At 46.5% G+C, this 21,846-nt stretch overlaps 1 protein-coding gene across 3 annotated transcripts in view; it reads right to left on the bottom strand.

The window, feature by feature from the left end:
• TENT4A (terminal nucleotidyltransferase 4A) overlaps nucleotides 1–21,846 on the bottom strand; it is a 547,459-nt gene that overhangs the window by 497,621 nt on the left and 27,992 nt on the right. For all 3 annotated transcript variants that reach the window (XM_033929742.1, XM_033929743.1, XM_033929741.1), the window contains exon 2: nucleotides 4,883–5,006. In XM_033929742.1, coding sequence (XP_033785633.1) covers nucleotides 4,883–5,006 — 124 coding nt within the window. The remainder of the gene's footprint in view (nucleotides 1–4,882; nucleotides 5,007–21,846) is intronic.

Genomic DNA, 21,846 nt, shown 5'->3' on the forward strand with positions numbered 1-21,846 from the left:
GCGGAGAACCCTTTCTCCGGATCACGGAAGCAGGGGCTCCCATACAGCTCATGTCTTCTGAAAGTGGTGTCAGATTTTCATGTCAATCAGGAAGTTTGTCTGCCCACTTTTTGTCCCATGGGGTCGGAGCAGAAGGATCAGATCCTGAAGGCTGGATGTGCAGAGAGTCTTACTCCACTGCTTAGAGAGGACCAATGACTTCAGTCTTTCTGACTATCTGTTTGTCCTGACTAGCCAGTTCAGAAGAGATAGGCCGGTATCTAAGGCCTCTATTGCCCTATGCATCTACATAGCCATTTCATTAACTTACATTGCCTATGGCAAGCAGCTGCCAGTTTCTCTCAAATCTCACTCAAAGAGGTTGTCACCGATTTGTGGGCAAAGCCTCGAGCGATTCATCTGGCTGAAATTTGTAGAGTGGCCACTTGGTCATCTCTTCATACTTTTAAACAGTTTTACAGAGAGTGGTAGGCTTTTCTGTTCCACCCTAGATGTTGCCAATCCTTTGGTATGTCACTTATTATATTGATTCTGGAGAGAATATAACAGAATGCAAGATTAGGTTTGTGCCTGTTACACATAGCAGGTTGGTTCCATATTACTGCCATATTCTTGTCTGTTTTTCATGTTGCCTATTTATTGTTTTCTTGCATCTTGAAGAGCAGAACAAAATAATGTGTTTACGGGGAGGTTCACCATGCCCCCCTTTGTTTCTATGCTTTCTTCCAGTGTTGTTCATTTGCTTTTGAAATCAACTGTAGGGGCTCTGTTTCTCTCAGCTAGGTAGGAAGAGAAGAGGAAACAAAAATGTGGATTTCTGCAAAACCCGGTTAAGATAACACCTATTATATTGACTCCATCGGAAACTAAAAAGAAGATTACCTTAGGTAAGAACCTAATCTTCCATTTATGTAAACAGTTGTTTAATGCCTATGAACTGCAACAGTTTACAGAATAGACAAGCTTAATCATCTATTCTCTAGGTATTGATACTGACATGTCTACTTTGACTGGGGTAGAACAGAGGGTACAGTGAGTGACACAGCCAGCAAGAGACAGCAAGACCAGTAGAGTCTCAAGTTAGGATCAAGTTTCAAGTTTTATTGATTTTGATATACCAACCATCAAATTAATATCTGGCCGGTTAACAATTGAATTAAAAAGATAGGGAAAACTGAGAAAAATAAAAATTGGTAGATTAATAATAATGTGTGAACATAAAAAAACATTTACCAGACGTACTGGAAAGTGAGGGTGGAATAAAGGGATGGGTAAAGTTACATATTTGAGAAGAAAAAAGGAGATAGTAGGGTTTGGGTAATACATAAAGGGAGGGGTTGCTTTGTCAAAGAGATTATTGTGAATAGGAAGAAGAAGAATAATGGTTCTAAAGATTATTAAATGCATCACAGAATAGGAAAGTTTTTAGACCAGTCTTAAATTTGTCAAGTCGTAGTTCAACACGGAGATGCTGTGGTAGGGAGTTCCAGAGAGTAGGTGCAGTTACTGCGAAGTTTACTTTTCGTGTATAATAGAAATCTTTTAAGGAGGGGATGAAAAGAAGTTTTTGGTCGGTTGATCTTAGTGTGCATGGAGAACTTTGAGGAATAAGAAGTTTGTCTAGGAACGAGGGCAGATGATAGAGTTTTATTTTAAAGGAAAGTAAAATGATTTTATAGGTGATGCGATGAGTGACAGGAAGCCAATGTTCTTTTTTTAAAAGAGGAGTGACATGGTCATATTTACCTATTTTATATATAAGTTTTATTGCAGTATTTTGTATTAGTTGTAGGCGTCTGATTTCTTTTTGAGGGAGACCATTAAGGAGTGAATTGCATTAATCTAAATGGGAAATTACTAATGAGTGAATCAGAATAATGATTGAACTGGTTTCTAGTACAGAAGTTAGAGATCGGATAATACGTAATTTAAAAAAACAGGTTTTAACAACTGAACTTATATGGTCATGGAGAGAAAGTTCCCTGTCGATAGTGACGCCTAAAAGTTTTATTTTGGTATCCATATGAATAGGTGTTGATTTGATTGATATGTTGTCTAGTAGGAATTCTGTGTTTTTAATAGAGAATAACATGCCTCGGGATTTATCTAGGTTGAGGGAGAGTTTATTTGTGAACAACCAATCATGTATGATGTCTAATTTGTTATTGATGTCTTTTATGTCAGAAATATTTGAGGTGTTGATTGGGTGAAGAAGTTGTATGTCGTCGGCGTATGCAAAGATTGTAAATCCTATGGATTGAGCTAGTGTAAGGAGAGGCGATAGAAAAATATTAAATAATAGTGGGGATAGAATAGAACCCTGGGGGACACCGTAAGATTGTATTGTGGCAGTAGAGGTAGCGTTGTTTACGCATACAATGTTGTGACGTTCATTAAAGAAAGAAGTAAACCATAATAGAGCTGGACCCGAGATACCACAATCTTTAAGTCTGTTAAGAAGAAGAGAGTGGTCGATGGTATCGAAAGCTGCTGCTATATCTAGGGAGATAAGAACAACAGATTTTTGATGATCGTGGTAATAATGGATGGTTGAAATAAGGCCCAGTAGTGATAGTTCTGTAGAATGGGACGAACGAAACCCGGTTTGACAAGGATGTAAAGAATGGGTTTTTTCAATAAACTCTGAGAGATGAGAATGGACGATTTTTTCGGTTAACTTAGAGATCATGGTCAGATTGGCAATAGGGCGGTAGTTTTTTGGTAAGGATGGGTCTAAGTTGAGTTGTTTGAGCTTAGGGAAGATTAAGGCTATTTTCCAAGCATTGGGCACAGCACAGTCAGAGAAAGATTTAGATATCATTTCTGAGATAAATGGACCGAAAAAAGAGAAGAATTTGTTGAGAATTGAAGGGGGAATACTTTCCATGGGATTATTAGAAGTGTTCAAAGATTGTAAGATGTGATGAAGATTTGTTAATGATGGCATTTTGAAATTTGAAAATGTGCTGAATGATAGTTGTGTGGAGTCAATAGAGTTTAGAGAGAAGGAATCTGGGAGGGTTGGTCCAAGGTGGGATCTGATATTTTTGATTTTGGATTCGAAAAAAGTAGATAGTTCGTCTGCAGTGGGTTGAATTGAGGGAGGTGGATTTCTTTTCTTGGAGTATTTGGAGAGTGATTGAGCTATGTTAAAAAGATTAGAAGAGTTATGGGCAGAGGTAATAAGTTTAGAGTAGTATTCCTTTTTTGTTAATTGAATGGTTTTTTTATAATAAGAAGCTTTTTCTTTGTATATGATGAGAAAGCTATTGAGTCGTGTAGTGCACCATTTATGTTCAATAGAACGTAGTTGTCTACGGAGTAAAGCTAAATTTTGGTTGAACCAGGGTTGTTGTTTTTTGTGACTTAGTTTTGAAGAAGAGTTTATTTCTACTTGAGGAGCCAAGGTATTTAACAAAGATTTGGTAGAGGTTTCCCAAAGTGAGGACTGTTCTGTAATAGAAAAAGTAGAGAAATCTTCTAAGTTCAAGTTAAAGGTAGATTGGATTGCAGATAAGGTTAAATCATTGGTCTTACGGATATTATATTTTTTCTGTTGTTGAGTTTGCATGATTGGTGTTGGATGATCTAGGTGCCATGTAATTAGAGTGTGATCGGACCATGGTAGTGTAAAGAATTGAAAATTTTTGAAAAAATGTGTGATCTGAGTAGGACAAAGAACCATATCTAAAATATTTCCTGCGGAATGGGTAGGCTTTGAAATGAGAGGAAATAATGCTAAATCAGAAAATAATGTTAATAGTTCAGAGGTATTGGGAAGGTTGGGAGAGTTAAAGTGGATATTGAAGTCTCCTAGGATTATGGAATCAGGGTGGGCAATGTAAAAGTCTGATATAGTAGAGATGAGAGAAGAGAGTGATGGTTTTGTTACTGGTGGGGGGAGATAGATAAGAAGGAAATTAAGGGAAAGAGAATGTTTTATGGAGAATTGAAGAGTTTCAACAGGGGCGTAAGAGGTTACGTTGGAAAGGTTTGGATGGAAAGAGATTGAATTGAGATAAATGACTGCTAATCCTCCTCCTTTTTTATTTATGCGGGGTTGAAAGATTGTCTTGTAGTTAGGAGGGCAGGCTTGGGTTATGTATGCTTCCTCTCCTTCAGATAGCCATATTTCAGTGAGACAAAGGATTTGAAGGTGATGTTGAGTAATGGTGTCATGTATCAAGTGGTGTTTATTTTTTATGGATCGGACGTTTATCAGACCTATATTGAGTTTGGTGGAAGGAATATTAGGAGTGGGTTGATAAGTAGGAATAGGATCGGTGGGAATAGAAATGTAAGATCTTGGTTGGACTTTTAGTAAAGAATGATAGGAGTTTTTCTTAGGGGGTCTATGGCCCCATATAATGGGGATAGAGGCCATTGATTTAGAGTTAATGTATTGATGAGTGGGGAGATTATTTTGGTAGAAAGTAAGAAAAGGGGAAAGTGACGATATAATAAAGTATAAGAGGAGTAAAATTTTAAAGAAGAAGCAGAGATTGAGTAACGTTTTAGTGGGGGTGGTAGTGAAAGCAGAATGTGATAGCGATAGAAGTAGCCGCATGAAGGAGCGCATAAAGGAGCAGGATGATATGTGAAGCACTGCCTCCATTTCTCACATCAAGCCTTAGTACATAAGTTTGTAAATGAGCTTTTGCTGATCTTGGAGGGGACTCCCTACCTCTCCACAAGGTAACTTCACTGGTGATAATAATAGAGGGATGAGGGAAACGAGTGAGTTGTCAGCTGCTATTTGTCAAGGTCTACTCTAAGTAAACCAGTAAACTTAGAAAAAATAAATTAAACACTAGACAATCCAAATTAGAAAAAAGTAAAACAAAAACCCCAAAACAGCAGCAACAACAACAAAAATACTTACATCAGCTGAGGGCCAGAGATCTTTGATCACAGTTTCTATTCTCTTAACCACATCTCTTCGCATTGCAGCTTCTTCTGGGCGTGGAGACATGAATTTGTAAAAATCATGTATTTCTTCATGTAGCCTAAAAATATAAGTACAACTTTACTATCTTGGATATTACATATGTTTTGGCCCAGCACATAGTAGTAAAAAGGAGATAAGACTAAAGAGATGCTTGAAAAGGTTTGGCCCCCACATCCCCCTCAAAAGTATGCTTTTCAAAGCTTTCTATATGGATAGACCCACCAAGACATAACAGCACTTACATTTTAAGAATTAAAAAAAGATAAAAGGTCAGTATTTATAAATCTCCCTCTTATTTTTTAATCTCCCTGTAGTGTTTTGATATGTTTTGACCAAAGTTTATCAATGCAGACTCTAGTGTGCCAGATTTGGAAAAATTATGTTCTTATCCGATAATTTTCTTTCCTTTAATCGCAGCAGATTAATCCAAAACTAGTGGAGTGCGTCCAACTACCAGCAGGTGGAGATAGAGAGAAACAAGTTGCCCTCAGCCTTATTAGATGCACAGCCTCCTGGCCAACAAGCATCAGAAAAGTTGACCCAGTAAACTCATTTTCCATATAGCTAACTCATGAGAACAATTTCCCGAAAACGGAAAACATGGATAGAAAAAGTATCTCAAAATCTGCGTACAATACAGAAAACATTTGAAACAGGGTGTGGCTCTAGATTAATTTGCTGCGACTAAAGGAAAGAAAATTATCTAACATAATTTTTCCTTCCTTAGCATCAGAAGCAGATGAATTCAGAGACTAGTGGGATGTTGCAAAGCAAACCTAAAATAGCCACCGTAAGACTTGAAGACTGAAAAGCAGCGATGTACCTAGCTGGCACATCAAGACAATTCCCGAATACATAACAGCGACCAAGGTGACGCTCTACCCCTGTCATCCAATGACATCAAAGAAGTGGCTGCCCAAGAAGTCTATACACAACTGGTGGCATGAGTCCCAAAAACAGACAGAAGCTAATTTTTACTTATTACTTAAAAGCTCAGTTACTTACCGTAACAGGTGTTATCCAGGGACAGCAGGCAGATATTCTCACATGTGGGTGAGGTCATCCACGGAGCCCCGACGCGGACAGCTTTTCAAGCAAACTTGAAAGAAATTTCAAGCTTGCTATGCTGCACCACGCATGTGCATGCCTTCCCGCTCCACTAGAGGGCGCATCCCCACCTCGTGGTCCTCAGTTCACATAGCCAGCAAAGAAGCCATCCCCGGGGAGGAGGGTGGGTTGCGAGAATATCTGCCTGCTGTCCCTGGATAACACCTGTTACGGTAAGTAACTGTGCTTTATCCCAGGACAAGCAGGCAGCATATTCTCACATGTGGGTGACCTCCAAGCCAAGCAAAAAAGGGATGGTGGGAAGATGGCAATTTAGGAGAACAGATTACGCAAAACCGACTGGCCAAACCGGCTGTCGCTCCTGGACAAAGTATCCAGACAGTAGTGTGAGGTAAAGGTATGAACCAAAGACCAAGTGGCAGCCTTACAGATTTCCTCGATAGGCATAGACCTGAGGAAAGCGACAGAAGCCGCCATCGCTTGGACTTTATGCCCCGTGACCCGACCCCGCAGCGCAAGACCAGCCTGAGCTTAGCAGAAGGAAATACAAGCCGCCAACCAATTGGACAAGGTGTGCTTGGAAACCAGCTGACCCAATCTATTGGGATCAAAGGACAAAAACAATTTGAGGAACCTTCCGATGAGACTGAGTGCGTTGAAGATAGAAAGCCAACACCCACTTACAGTCAAGAGTATGCAACGCCACTTCTCCAGGATGAGAATGTGGCTTGGGAAAAAAGACTGATTGAGATGAAAATCAGATACCACCTTGGGCAAGAATTTAGGATGAGTGCGGAGAACCACCTTGTCATGATGGAATATAGTAAAAGGCGGATCCGCCACCAAAGCCTGCAGCTCACTAATTCTATGAGCAGAGGTGAGCGCAAGCAAAAAGATCACCTTCCAAGTAAGAAACTTCAGGTGAGAGTTATCCAGAGGCTCAAATGGAGGCTTCATTAGCTGAGCAAGAACCACGTTAAGATCCCAAACCACAGGAGGAGGCTTGAGAGGAGGATGGACATTCAAGAGCCCTCTCATAAAGCGAGAAATCAAAGGATGAACAGAAATGGGCTTGCCATCAAGCTGCTGATGAAATGCAGCAATAGCACTAAAATGAACCCGAACAGAATTTGTCTTAAGGCCCGAATGAGACAAATGAAGCAAATAATCCAAAATGGAAGACAAAGTCGCAGACGAAGGATGAATAGAATGCAAAGCACACCAGGAAGTGAATCTAGTCCACTTCTGGGAATAACATTGCCGCGTAGAAGCCTTACGAGAGGCCTCCAAAACATCCCGCACCGACTGGGACAACTGAAGAGACGGAATCAGGTGGAAAAGAACCAAGCTGTCAGATGAAGAGACTGCAGATTGGGATGCAACAGTGACCCCCGACTCTGAGACAGCAGAGAAGGAAAAACAGGCAGAAGAAGAGGCTCCCTGACACTGAGTTGAAGAAGCAGGGAGAACCAGGGCTGCCGAGGCCACCGAGGCGCAATCAGGATCAGATCGGCATGAGTCGACTTGAGATGTACCAGCGTTCTCAAAATCAGAGGAAAAGGCGGGAACGCGTAAAGAAACTTCCCCTCCCAAGCCAGGAGGAAAGCATCCGCCTCGAGACGATCCGGCGAGTATATCTGGGATCAGAAGAGAGGCAACTTGTGGTTGAGGGGGGAAGCAAACAGATCTATCTGAGGAGTCCCCCAGCGCTCGAACACCCGACATAACGTCTGAGAATGAAGAGACCATTCGTGCGGTCGCAGGAGACGACTCAGTTTGTCCGCACGAAGAAAGACGTTGTGGCGGAACGCCCAATCCCACAGGCGAAGGGCCTCCCTGCAAAGAGACAGGGACCCCGTGCCTCCCTGTTTGTTGACATAATACATCGTCACTTGATTGTCCGTGCGAACGAGGACCACCTTGTCCCGAAGCAGATGACAAAAAGCCACCACAGCCAAGTAAATGGCACGAAGCGCCAGCAGATTGATGTGACAGAGGCGATCCACCACCGACCAAGCTCCCTGGGTCCGAAGACCATCGAGGTGCGCCCCCCACGCATACTCCGAGGAGTCCGTGGTCAGGATCTTGTGATGCGGAGGAGCGAGAAAGAGCAAACCCCTGGAAAGATTGGAAGAGACGGTCCACCAATGGAGCGAGCGTCTCAAAGAAGGAGTCAAGGCAACAAGACGGGAAACCTGGTCCCGATCCTGCCACCATTGGGACGCCAAGGTCCACTGAGGAACTCGAAGATGCAGCCGGGCAAACGGCGTGACATGAACGGTGGAGGCCATGTGACCCAAGAGGACCATCAGCTGCTTGGCCGAGACCCAGGACCTCAGGGAAATCTGCTTGCACAGTCTGACAAGAGCCTCCCGACGGGGCCAAGGCAGGAACGAGCGAAGCTGAACCGTGTCCAGCACGGCTCCAATGAATTGCAGTGACTGCGAGGGGCACAACTGAGACTTGGGGAAGTTCACCTCGAACCCCAGACTTAGAAGATATGAAATAGTATGTCGGGTCACTGCAATAACCCCCTCCCTCGAAGGAGCCTTTATCAACCAGTCGTCAAGGGAAGACCTGAAGGGCCCAGGACCGCAGGGCTGCTGCGACAACAACTAGACACTTCGTGAAGACTCGAGGGGACGAAGCCAGTCCAAAGGGGAGGACCCGATATTGGAGGTGCAACTCCCCTACCTGAAAGCGCAGGTACTTGTGAAAGGCGGGATGCACCGGAACATGTGTATAAGCCTCCTTCAGATCGAGGGAGCACATCCAGTCCCCTCTGTCGAGCAGCGGGTACAGAACCGGAAGGGAGAGCATTCTGAACTTCTCCCGGACAAGGTACTTGTTGAGCCGCCGGAGGTCCAGGATAGGACGAAGATCCCCGGTCTTCTTGGGAACCAAGAAGTATCGGGAATAGAACCCCCGGCCCTGCTGACGAAGTGGGACATGCTCCACCGCACGGAGGCACAAAAGAGCCCTGGCTTCCGATAACAGGAGCGGTAGCTGTGACTTGTTGGAAGGACACGTGCCGGGCGGACTGTCGGGAGGAACCTCCCGGAAGTTGAGAGAATAACCCTCGGACACGACCTTGAGGACCCAAGCGTCTGAGGTGATAAGGGTCCAAGCGGAATAAAATGCCCGGAGACGATCCCCGATGGGGAGCGGGGTCGACAACAGTGCGGAGGGGGCCTGCCCCCAACCGCACAGACCGTCAAAAAGACGGCGCGGGCTTATACGCAGCCGGTGCCTGCGGTTTCTGCTGCGCCCGGGACTGGTGAGGTGGCCTTCCAGTGGGCGGTCTCGAGAAAGCCGTAGTGGTCTTCTGAAGGTAGCGCCGAGGCGGAGCCCGAAAAGTCTTAGGAATGGCGGGCTTCGCTTGGGGACGCACCAGAGAAGCGAAAGCTCTTTCGTGCTCAGAGAGGCGCTTCGTGGCCGCCTCGATAGAGTCATCGAAGAGCTCCGAGCCCACACAGGGAAGGTTAGTAAGGCGATCCTGAAGATTAGGATCCATATCTACAATCCGGAGCCATGCCAGCCGGCGCATGGCCACAGCGAACGCAGATACCCTGGAGGTGAGCTCGAAGGCGTCGTAAGTAGCATGGAAAAGATAAAGACGCAGCTGAGAGAGGGACTCGATCAACTGCCCAAAGTCGTCCCGGTGAGAATCCGGCAAAACCCCAAGAAAGGCAGGCATAGACTTCACCAACTGCCTGAGATAGGAGGAATAAGTGAAGGAATAATTCAGAACCCGATTGGCCATCATCGAGTTCTGATATAGTCTCCGTCCAAATTTGTCAAGAGTGCGGCCTTCGCGCCCCGGCGGGACCGCCGCAGAAACCTGGGAAGGGTTAGACTTTTTAAGCAAGGACTCCACCAGCAACGACTGGTGGGATAACTGGGCCCGCTCAAACCCCGGGCAGGGCACCATACGGTACTTGGACTCCATTTTAGACGGAACCGCAGTAACAGCGTACAGGGTTTCCAGGTTCCTCAAAGAAGCCTGGCAAAGCACCGGATTTAAGGGAAGGCAGAGAGATTCCCGGGGCAGGGAAGGCAAATCCATCTCCGCCAGGAACTCTTTAGTATATTTGGAGCCAGACTTAAGGTCCAAATCCAACGCCCGCCCCATATCCAGGACAAACCTCGAAAACGAGGAAGGACGAGCACCGGGCCGGTCGTCCGCCGGGGTAGATGAGTGGGAACAGCGAGCCGCCGAAAAATAGGGCGAGGCTTCGTGAGAATCCCGGGGTTCACGACCTGCACCGTGACCTGAACCTCAAGAAGAAGCGCCGGGGTCGAGGACCGCCGAGGCCCCGAGGATCCCCATGGGGAAGACCTCGGGGTTCGGGGCACCGAAACTCTCCGATGCCTCGGAGAAGTGTCCCAAGAGCCCCAGGGTGAACCCTTAAACCGAGGAGGCGACCGAAGCAACCGTGGGTTCGAGAGAGAAAGATCAGAGACCCGGAGCACCTCGACGGCACGGTCCGTCGGGGAGCGGTCCCGTCTTGGGGAGGAACCCCGGGGAAGCTTAGACGACCGACGAAGCGGGGACGAGGGACGCTTAGATCGGTGCTTCGATCGAGGCCGGCCCGAGGGCGAGGAGCGGCCCGATGCCCGGGGCGAAGACTCCGAGGAAGAGAGCCGCCGGGTCCAGCGCACCTTGTCCTGAGACGCTGCAATACCTTGCTCAGGCTGGTCCGAAGTCGAGGGAGGCTGCAAGTGGGCCAATGCCGAGGACAGCTCCGACGAAATTAGAGCCCAGAGCATGTCCTGAAAGACCGGGACCGCCATCATGGACGGCATATCCGGGGCGGCTGTACATTCCACAGAGGGCAACCTCGATACTGAGTATTCCCTGGGAGTGGATACATGCCCCGACTTGGAGGACCGGATTGGGGCCGAGGACGACGCCCCCCCCATGCCCCACCGAGGTCCCCGAGGATGGCTTCTTCGCCGGAGTGGCACCTGAGGAGAGAAGCGGGGACTTACCCTGTGAAGACTTCGGGCCCGAAGTCGAGGGCTTCGAAGCCGAGGACAGCCGGGGCAGTGCCGAAGCCGCCGAGGCCGAGGTCAAGACCGGGGCCGAAGCCGAGGCCAACGTCGAGGCCGGGGTAGGCTCCACCACATACAGGTCCGCCATACGAGCCCGGCGGCGGCGGAGCGCTCGGGGTTGGAAAGTCGCACACCTGGAACACGAATCGGTGGGATGATCAGCCCGCAGGCACAGGATGCACCACCGATGGGGGTCGGTGATCGACAACAGCCGATCACAGCGGGTGCACTTCTTCAACCCGGACAAGGGCCGGGACATGAAAACACAGGCCGTGACCAAATGGGGCCACGGCAATCCGGGAGCCTCCGAATGCCGAGCACAATGCTAAAAAAGTAAAAGTCTTTTTTTTAAATATAGAAAACAACAAAACGAACGTGCACAGCGACTCTGAAAGAAAATAACAAAGCCGCGGTGCTAGAAGATTAGGGCTTCTGGCTCCGCGGAAACTTTAGAATGAGGACCACGAGGTGGGGATGCGCCCTCTAGTGGAGCGGGAAGGCATGCACATGCCGTGGTACAGCATAGCAAGCTTGAAATTTCTTTCAAGTTTGCTTGAAAAGCTGTCCGCGAGAATATGCTGCCTGCTTGTCCTGGGATAAAATTATTTAAAAAGTTTCAAGTTTATTAAAAAATTTGTTGTACACGCAACAAATCATCTAAGAGCACCTAAGCTGAAAGAACCACTTCACTAAACCACCTTGCCAGAGATACCTTGGTGGCAAATGCCCCCTGAAACTGAACGAATAAATAAATAGACTGCACAGCAAAAATCATTCATGACTATAAGATAACCAAAGAGTACCTTCCTGAACCACTGCTCATTGAACTTGTTATATCTCTCAAAGGCACCAGATACAGGAAAGGCCAAAATAGTACAAAAGGTTCCAGATGCCTAGCAAGGCTCTAGTGTATGGACCCAGTAGGCATGAAAGTGAGGACTCCTGATTTAAAGAAGAGATATGCCATACCACTAGACCTCCAGCACCTCCCAAAAGAGGGTGTCTGCTTAAAATGTCAAAATGCAAACCACCAAACAAGAGATCAAAGAAAACACACACATAGAAAGTGGCAGCAAAAAAGATTCCTATAACGCACCCCAGAAAGGAGGGACTATCAAGACCTAGGATGAAGCTAAAAGAAAAAACAGGCATGGCTGTTGAGAATCATGCCATCCACTACCACCTTCCAAGTCCTAGAGATGGCTGTTGAGCTAGACTCTTGAAACAGCTAATTAATATGGTATGGATGGAATGGTAACAAACCAGCTGAGTGGTGAACAGACGGTACCACAAGTGAGCCCAAGTCAGTGTCAGGCAGATCTGCACTGACCATGTTTGAATGGTCAGGGTAGCGATGAGCCAATCTCCATAGTCTGCGCCCTGAAATGACTAAGACAACATAAGAACATAAGAAGTTGCCTCCACCGGGATCAGAACAGAGGTCCATCGCGCCCAGCGGTCCACACCCGCGGCGGCCCATCAGGTCCATGACCTGTCAAGTGTTCCCTGCCCTAAAATACCTATCCTTACTTCTATCCGTATCCCTCAATCCCCTTTTCCTTCAGGAATTTATCCAAACCTTCTTTGAATCCCTGTAGTGTCTTCTGCCCCACCACAACTTCCGGGAGTGCGTTCCATGTGTCCACCACTCTTTGGGTGAAGAAGAACTTCCTGGCATTGGTTCTAAACCTATCCCCTTTCAGTTTCTCCGAGTGCCCCCTTGTACTTGTTGTTCCCCACAGTCTGAAAAATCTGTCCCTGTCTACCTTATCTATGCCTTTCAGGATCTTGAAAGTTTGTATCATGTCTCCTCTAAGTCTCCTCTTTTCCAGGGAGAACAGCCCCAGCTGTTCTAGCCTGTCGGCATACGAAAGGTTTTCCATACCTCTTACCATTTTCGTCGCTCTTCTCTGGACCCCCTCAAGCAATGCTATGTCCTTCTTGAGGTTCGGCGACCAATACTGGACACAGTACTCCAGATGCGGGCGCACCATTGTACGGTACAGTGGCATGATGACTTCCTTTGTCCTGGTCGTGATACCTTTCTTGATGATACCCAGCATTCTGTTTGCTTTCTTTGAGGCTGTCGCGCATTGTGCTGATGCTTTCATTGTTGTATCCACCAGCACACCCAGGTCTCTTTCAAGGGTACTTACATCTAGCAATGTTCCCCCCATTGTATAGCTGAACATTGGGTTCTTTTTCCCAACATGCATGACCTTGCATTTCTCTATATTAAAACGCATCTGCCACTTTTTGGCCCACTCTTCCAGCTTCGTTAGGTCCCTTTGCAGGTTTTCACAGTCTTCCGTGGTTCTAACCCTGCTGCAGAGTTTGGTGTCATCTGCAAATTTGATAACCTCACATTTCGTCCCTGTCTCCAGATCGTTTATAAATATATTGAACAGGAGCGGTCCCAACACCGACCCCTGCGGAACTCCGCTCGTGACCCGTTGCCAGTCTGAGTATTTGCCCTTCACTCCAACCCTCTGTTTTTTGCCCGCCAACCAGTGTTTAATACATCGGTATACATCCTCCTCCACTCCGTGGTTCCACAGCTTCTTAAGCAGCCATTCGTGGGGTACCTTGTCAAAAGCTTTTTGGAAGTCGAGGTAAATGATGTCTACGGGTTCCCCTTTGTCTATCTGGCTGTTTATTCCCTCAAAGAAATGCAGTAAGTTTGTGAGGCAAGACCTTCCCTTGCAGAAGCCATGTTGGCTCTCCCTCAGCTGCCCATTTTTTTCCATGTGCTCGCAGATGCTGTCCTTAATCAGTGCTTCCATCATCTTACCGGGAACCGAAGTCAAGCTCACCGGCCTGTAGTTTCCCGGGTCTCCTCTTGATCCTTTCTTAAAGATAGGCGTGACATTTGCTATTTTCCAGTCCTCCGGGATCTCCCCAGTTTTCAATGATAGATTACATATTTGCCGGAGTGTTTCCGCTATTTCCTTTCTCAGTTCTTTTAGTACCCTTGTGTGGATTCCATCCGGGCCCGGTGATTTGTCGCTTTTTAATCTATCTATCTGTCATAGGACGTCCTCATGGCTTACTTCTATTCGCTCCAGCTTTTCATCTAGATCCCCACTTATAATCTCCTCAGGTTCTGGTACATTGGATGTGTCCTCGCTCGTGAAGACCAACGAGAAAAACTTGTTTAACCTGTCTGCTACCTCTTTTTCCTCTCTTACCACTCCCTTTCTGTTTCCATCATCCAACGGTCCCACTTCCTCCCTTGCCGGTTGCCTCCCCTTCACGTACCTAAAGAACGGTTTGAAGTTTCTCGCCTCCCCAGCCAGCTTCTCTTCGTATTCTCTTTTTGCTTCCCTAACCACTCATAGAAACATAGAAGATGACGGCAGAAAAGGGCTACAGCCTATCAAGTCGGCCCACTCTGCTTACCCACCCCCTGTCTATGCCCTAATGACCCAATTTCCTTATCTTGACTCTCGTAGGGATCCCACATGGGTATCCCATTTATTCTTAAAGTCTGGCATGCTGTCTGCCTCGATCACCTGCACTGGAAGTTTGTTCCAATGATCAACCACTCTCTCTGTGAAGAAATACTTTCTGGTGTCGCCATGAAATTTTCCGCCCCTGAGTTTGAGCGTGTGCCCTCTTGTGGCCGAGGGTCCCTTGAGAAAGAAAATATCATCTTCCACTTCAACACGTCCCGTGAGGTACTTAAATGTTTCGATCATGTCTCCCCTCTCCCTACGTTCCTTGAGAGTGTAGAGCTGCAATTTGTTCAGTCTCTCTTCGTACGAGAGACCCTTGAGCCCCGAGATCATCCTGGTGGCCGTCCGTTGAACCGATTCAATTCTGCGCACATCTTTACTGTAATGTGGCCTCCAGAATTGCACACAGTACTCCAGATGAGGTCTCACCATGGCCCTGTACAATGGCATTATGACTTCAGGCTTTCGGCTGATGAAACTTCTATTGATACAACCCAATATCTGCCTTGTCTTAGATGAAGTCTTCTCCACTTGATTGGCAGTTTTCATGTCTGCACTGATGATTACTCCTAAATCTCGTTCTCTCGGTGGCACTCTTTCTGGTGTTTTTTGTGTTCCTTCCAGTTTTCCTCAGTTTGGTCCTTTTTCCATTTTCTGAATGATGATTTCTTGTCGCTTATCGCCTTCTTCACTTCCTTTGTTATCCACACCTTGTTTTTTGTTTGATTCTGTTTGCGCCCTTTCCTAAACCTGGGGATGTACATGTTTTGTGCTTTTTGCACCGTGTTCTTGAGTAGGGACCAGGCTTTCTCTACGGTCTCCATCTTCCGTGAGCTGTTTCTGAGTTTATGTCTCACCATTTTCCTCATAGCTTCGTAGTTCCCTTTTCTGAAGTTGAGTGCCGTCGCTGTGGTTCTCTTCACTTTTGATGTTCCCATTTCTAGTTTGTACTGGATCATGTTGTGATCACTGTTTCCTAGTGGCCCTACTACTACCACCTCCTTTGCGGGTCTCCCTAGACCGTTGAGGATTAGGTCAAGAGTGGTATTTCCTCGTGTCGGTTCCTGGACCAGCTGCTCCAAGAAGCAATCTCTCACAGCCTCCAGGAACTTTGTTTCCCTCGCGCTGCTGGAGTGTCCAATGCTCCAGTCTATCCCAGGGTGGTTGAAGTCTCCCATAACCGTCACCCTTCCGCTTTTGCATTCCTGCCTCAATTCTGCTTCTAGGTCATTGTCACTTGTTTCTGGCTGTCCAGGTGGGCGATAATAAAGTCCCAATTTTGTGTCGGCTCCCTTTCTTCCTGGTAACTTAACCCATAGCGATTCCAAACCTTCTGCCCTTGTTGCTGTATCCATCCTGGTCGAGTGAATGGAGTCCTTTATGTATAGCGCTATTCCTCCTCCCTTCTTACATGTCCTGTCTTTCCTATAGAGTTTATAACCTGGTAGTACTACGTCCCATTTGTTGTCCTCAGACCACCATGTTTCTGTGATTCCAATTATGTCTAGGTCCTCTTTGTTGGCCATGACTTCCAGCTCTCCCATTTTGGTCCGTAGACTCCTTGCATTGGCGTACAAGCAATTTAAGTTTTGGTTTTTTACTTTCCCTGTTGTTCTTCCTTGTGGGTTGATTCTCTTGTCGTCCCCTTCTTGGGGTGCCAGCCCCCGAGTCCCATTTTGTTCTTCCCCTTCCCATGGTGTGTTATCTTTGTCCTCAGCTGTCTTCCTCATTTCTGGATGTCCTTTTAGTTCCTGCTGTTTTTCCTTCTTTTCGCTCTCTAATTTCACTTGTTCCTTGAACTCCTGTGTGCTGCACCACACATGCGCAAGTGCCTTCCCGCCGAACGTAGGTCGCGCGTCTCCTCTGAGGTAACTCATTTCAGATAGGTAGCTAAGGAGCCAACCAGGGGAGGTGGTTGGATTGTGAGAATATCTACCTGCTGTCCCTGGATAACACCTGTTACGGTAAGTAACTGTGCTTTATCCCAGGACAAGCAGGCAGCATTTTCTCAAGGTTGGCAAATTAGGAGAATATATGTTGTAAAACTGCCTGGCCAAAATGGCCATCCCATCTGGAGAAAGCATCCAGACAATAATGAGAGGTGTATCTATGTACCTAGGACCAAGTGGCAGCCTTGCAGATTTCCTCAATAGGAGTCGATCTGAGGAAAGCTATAGATGCCGCCACAGCTCTAATTCGACCCTGCAGTGACTCGACCCTGCAGAGGGAGACCAGCCTGAGCATAGCAGAAAGAGATGCAAGCAGCCATCCAAGTTGGAGATGATTCACTTGGAAACAGGATGCTCCAACTTATTCGGATTGAAGTAGATAAAATGTTGAGGAGTAGTTCTGTGAAGTTGAGTGCATTGCAGGTAGAAAGCCAAAGCATGTTTACAGTCCAGAGTATGAAGAGCTGTTTCTCCAGGATGAGAATGAGGCTTTGGAAAAAACACTGGAAGTACAATGGATTGATTAAGATGAAATACTGAGACCAATTTAGGTAAGAATTTAGGATGAGTACAGAGGACCACCTTGTCATGATGGAATACCGACACTGGATCTGCCACTAAAGCTTGTAGCTCACTGACCACATCTAGCAGAGGTGAGCGCAATGAGATAAACTACTTTCCAAGTGAGATATTTGAGATGAGCCAAAGCCATTAGTTCAAAAGGAGGCTTCATCAAATGAGCAAGAACAACATTGAGATCCCAAACCACTGGAGGCGGCTTGAGAGGTGGTTTGACATTGAAAAGTCCTTTCATAAACCTGAAACCACAGGATGAGCAGACAGGAGTTTCTCTTTGTTAGGCTAATGAAAAGTAGCAATTGCACTGAGGTGGACTCGAATGGATGTGGATTTGAGGCCAGATTGAGATAAATGCACCAGGTAATCCAAAACTAAAGACAAGGAGGTAGATTGTGGCTCCTTGTGATGAATGGTACACCAAGCAGAAAATCTAGTCCATTTCTGGTTGTAACACTGCCTAGTGGCAGGCTTCCTGGAAGCCTCTAGAATGTCCCTTGTAGATTGAGAAAACTGTAGAGAGGCAGTTAAGTTGAGAGGTACCAAGCTGTCAGGTGTAGAGACCGCAGGTTGGGATGACCCTTGACTCTGTGTAAGCAGAGAGAGAAATACTGGTAGAAGTAGAGGCTCCCTGGTGCTGAATTGAAGTAGAAGGGAGTACCACGGTTGTCTGGGCCACCGAGGAGCTATCAGAATCATGGTGGCATACTCCTTCTTGAGTTTGACAAGAGTCTTGAGAATCAGAGGGAATGGAGGGAATGCATAGAGAAACAGATTCGCCCATTCCAGAAGGAAAGCATCTGCCTCGAGGTGGTGAGAAAAGTATATCCTGGAGCAGAACTGAGGCAGTTTGTTGTTTTGGGGAGACGCAAAGAGGTTTGAGGTTTGAGGAGTTCCCCATTGAGCAAAAATGTGATGTAGAGGCGAGGAATTGTCCATGGTCCATCCCTCTCTTCCTGGAGGAACTATAGAATAGACTTTGGTGGGATTAGACTTTTGAGATGATTCTACCACCAAAGATTGGTGAGACAATAGCAGCTTCTCAAACCCTTTACAAGGAACCGTGGACTTGAAAGGTTGAGGCGAGGAGTCACTAGAAGACAAAGGTCGAGGCCTGACAGGTTTATCTCCTCACGCCTTGACAGAACGCTCAGACTGGCTTGCAGGAAGCAGGGTCGAGGCAGGGGCAAACTTATCAAACAGAGCCAAGCTGCTTGGTCAAGATGACTTCCAGCATGTCTTCGAAGACAGGCACCAAGACCAATGACTCTGGTCTAGAAGGTGCAGCAGTGCGCTCCATAGAAAGCAACCTCGCAGATGAGTATTCCCTAGTTTTGGAGGTATCGTAGAGGCCAGCACAACTGCACTCGTTGCCTGGAATGCCTGAGACTCAGCTGGAGGCTTTTTAGCTAGCGTACCTGCGGAGGGAAGAACATACTTGCCTGAGGATGAGGCCTTAAGAGGCGCGGCAGACGAGGCCTTCACTGACGAAGGCGACTTGCTGGAGGTCGAGGTCTTGACCAACAAGGCTGCAGACAAGATTGAGGCCTTTTCAGCAGAGGGCTCCATTCCAAAGAGCTGCTGAATCTGGACACGATGTCTCCAGAGAGATCTTTTTTGAAGGGTAGCACAGCGTGGGCACGATTCAGGATAATGTTTAGGTCTGAAGCACTTGATACACCAACGGTGTGGGTCAGTGAGTGAAATCACCTGGTTGCACTGGCTACACCTTTTAAATCCCGTAATGGGCCAAGACATGGAAAAAAGTACGGCCGCAGCCAATTGAGGGCCTGCAGCAGGACGAGAACCGAAGGAAAAAAGTAAAGTTCTTTAAAAAAAAAATAAATGTGCGATGCACAGCGACTTAGAAAGAGAAAGAAACAAAAGAAAGAAAAAGCCGCAGTGCGAAAAGGCACAACTCTAATTTGGGGCAGAGCTTAGAAACAGGTGCTTCTTAAGCTTCGCGAAAAAACAAGAACTGAGGTACCTCAGAGACGCATGACCTACTTTCAGTGGGAAGGCACTCGTGTATGAGTGGTGCAGCACTTGCGAATTTCTGAAAGTTCTTCAAGCAAGTCTGCTTGTGAGGCTGTCCGCTTCAGGACTCCGTGGATGACGTCACCCACATGCTTGTCCTGGGATAAATACTATACGGTCAGCATGGGTTTCAATTTGCTATGCTTACAATACGGTAGTCAACATGGGTTATATAGTCCAGATGCCAACTGGCCAAAGAAAACATACTGCAGCTGAACCAAAGAGCAGCAAAAGAAACCAATAGCAAAAGGCTACCAGAGACCCTTCCCAATAGCTATGCAAGCACACTCCACAGATGAGAACCATCAAACCCCAATAACAGAAGGTGAAGTTTCCAATAAGTGAATAGTAGAATTGCAGTGCGAGACCAATAGGCTGATACTGCCCGTAGAGGTACTGTCATTTTTATTACAGCATATGCAGACGGCAATAATCAAATGCAGACACCGGTCCTGTGCAAAACGAAAATAAGAAGCTAAAATTGTTTACTAGAGAAGGGAAGTCAGTCAAGAATCATTCAAATGGCCACCTCACTGTATGTACACTGTCCAAAACTAAACATAGAAACAGAGTATGACGGCAGAAAAGGGCCGTCGGCCCAACACGTCTGCCCACTCAAAACAACCCTCCCCTTAAAAGAACACTCCCTCTAAGCAATTCCCCTAAGTGAACCCACATGTTTATCCCATCGTTTCTTGAAGTCGGGCACGTTGCTGGCCGCAACTACCTGACATGGAAGGCCATTCCAACGATCGACCACCCTTTCGGTGAAGAAGTACTTCCTGATGTTACCATGAAATCTCCCACCCTTGAGTTTGAGCGGATGCCCTCTTGTTGCCGTAGGACCTGTAAGAAAAAGGATATCTTCCTCCACCTCGGTACAGCCTGTAAGATATTTGAACGTCTCTATCATGTCTTCCCCTCTCTCTGCGTTCTTAGAGAGATTATAACTGTAGCCTGCTTAGACGTTTTTCATATGGGAGATCCTTGAGTCCTGAGACCATCTTAGTGGCCATTCGCTGAACCGACTCCATTCTCTTCACATCCTTCTGATAATGCGGCCTCCAAAACTGAACACAATACTCCATATGAGGTCTCACTATGGACCTGTACAACGGCATTATGACTTCAGGTTTTCGGCTGACAAAACTTCTTCGGATGCAACCCAGCATTTGTCTAGCCTTGGCCGAAGCTATCTCCACTTGAGTGGCAGTCCTCATATTTTTGATAATGATTACACCCAGGTCTCGTTCCGCGACAGTTCTTGTTAAGGTTTCACCATTCAGGGTGTATGTTCTGCTGGGGTTACCGCTACCAAGGTGCATAACCTTACACTTTTTGGCATTGAAACTCAGTTGCCAAGTATTAGACCATTGTTCCAGTAAAAGTAGGTCCTGCCTTATAGTGTCGGGCATGGTTGCGCTGTCAACCACGTTGCATAGCTTAGCGTCATCAGCGAATAGTGTAATTTTACCTCAAAGTCCCTGAGGCAGGTCTCGTACAAAGATATTAAACAGTATCGGACCCAAGACCGAGCCCTGCGGCACTCCGCTGGTCACTTCTGACGTTTCTGTGGGATTACCATTTACCACCACCCTCTGAAGTCTACCAATGAGCCAGTCTCTCACCCATGCCGTTAATGTTTCTCCTAGTCCCATCATTTTCATCTTATTCAATAACCTATGGTGTGGGACATGTCAAAAGCCTTACTGAAGTTCAAATACACGATATCCAGGGACTCTCCCTTGTCCAGTTGTTTCGTTACCCAGTCAAAGAAGCTTATCAGATTGGATTGACAAGACCTCTTGTCATCCAGAATCGTATCCAATTTGATTTTAATCAATGTTTCCATAAGTTTACACACTATTGATGTAAGACTCACCGGTCTGTTTGTGGAGTGGAATGACGTTAGCAGTTTTCCAGTCCAAGGGGACTTTTCCCTTACTTAGGGAAAGATTGAAAAGCGCAGTTAACGGTTCTGCCAGGACATCTTTCAGTTCCCGAAGTACTCTGGGGTGTAGATTATCCGGTCCCATGCTTTGTTCACCTTTAGCCTCGAGAGCTCATGGTATACATTGCTCGCAGTAAATTCAAAATCCAGGAACAGGTCCTCCGAGCACTCCCTTGTGTGCATCTGCGGATCCCGGCGCCTCACAGGTAAAGACCGAGCAGAAGTATCCATTGAGTAGTTCGGCTTTGTCCGAGTCTGAGTCTACATAGTTACCGTCAGGTTTCCTTAGGTGTACAATCCCGTCTGTGTTCTTTTTTCTGTCGCTAACATACCTGAAAAAGGATTTATTCCCTTTAACATGCCTAGCTATATTTTCTTCCATCCGGAGTTTGGCATTCCTGACTGCTGTCTTAACAGTTCTAGATTTCACCAGATAGGCTTCTTTAGCTTCCGGTCATTGTGATTGTTTGTAGGATACAAATGCTCTTTTCTTCTGCTTTACCAGTTCCGAGATCTCTGCGGAGAACCATTGGGGTCTGTTATTTCTCCGTCGTTTACTCACGGTCTTTATGTAGATGTTGGTTGCTTCCTGCAGGGTAGATTTCAGAGCTGACCACAGTACCTCCACATTGTCCGTTGTGTCCTGGTTTTGCAGCACCTCAGACAAAATCTCCCATGTTCTGGAAGTTAGCACTCTTAAAGTTAAGGACCTTTGTTGATGTATTTGACCTAGTGACTCCCTTCCTGAGGTGAAACCATACCATGTTGTGGTCACTGGAGGCCAAAGCCGTGTCACCTACTGTAACC

This window comes from Geotrypetes seraphini, chromosome 2 (genome assembly GCF_902459505.1).
Source record: "Geotrypetes seraphini chromosome 2, aGeoSer1.1, whole genome shotgun sequence".
Lineage (NCBI taxonomy): Eukaryota > Metazoa > Chordata > Amphibia > Gymnophiona > Dermophiidae > Geotrypetes > Geotrypetes seraphini.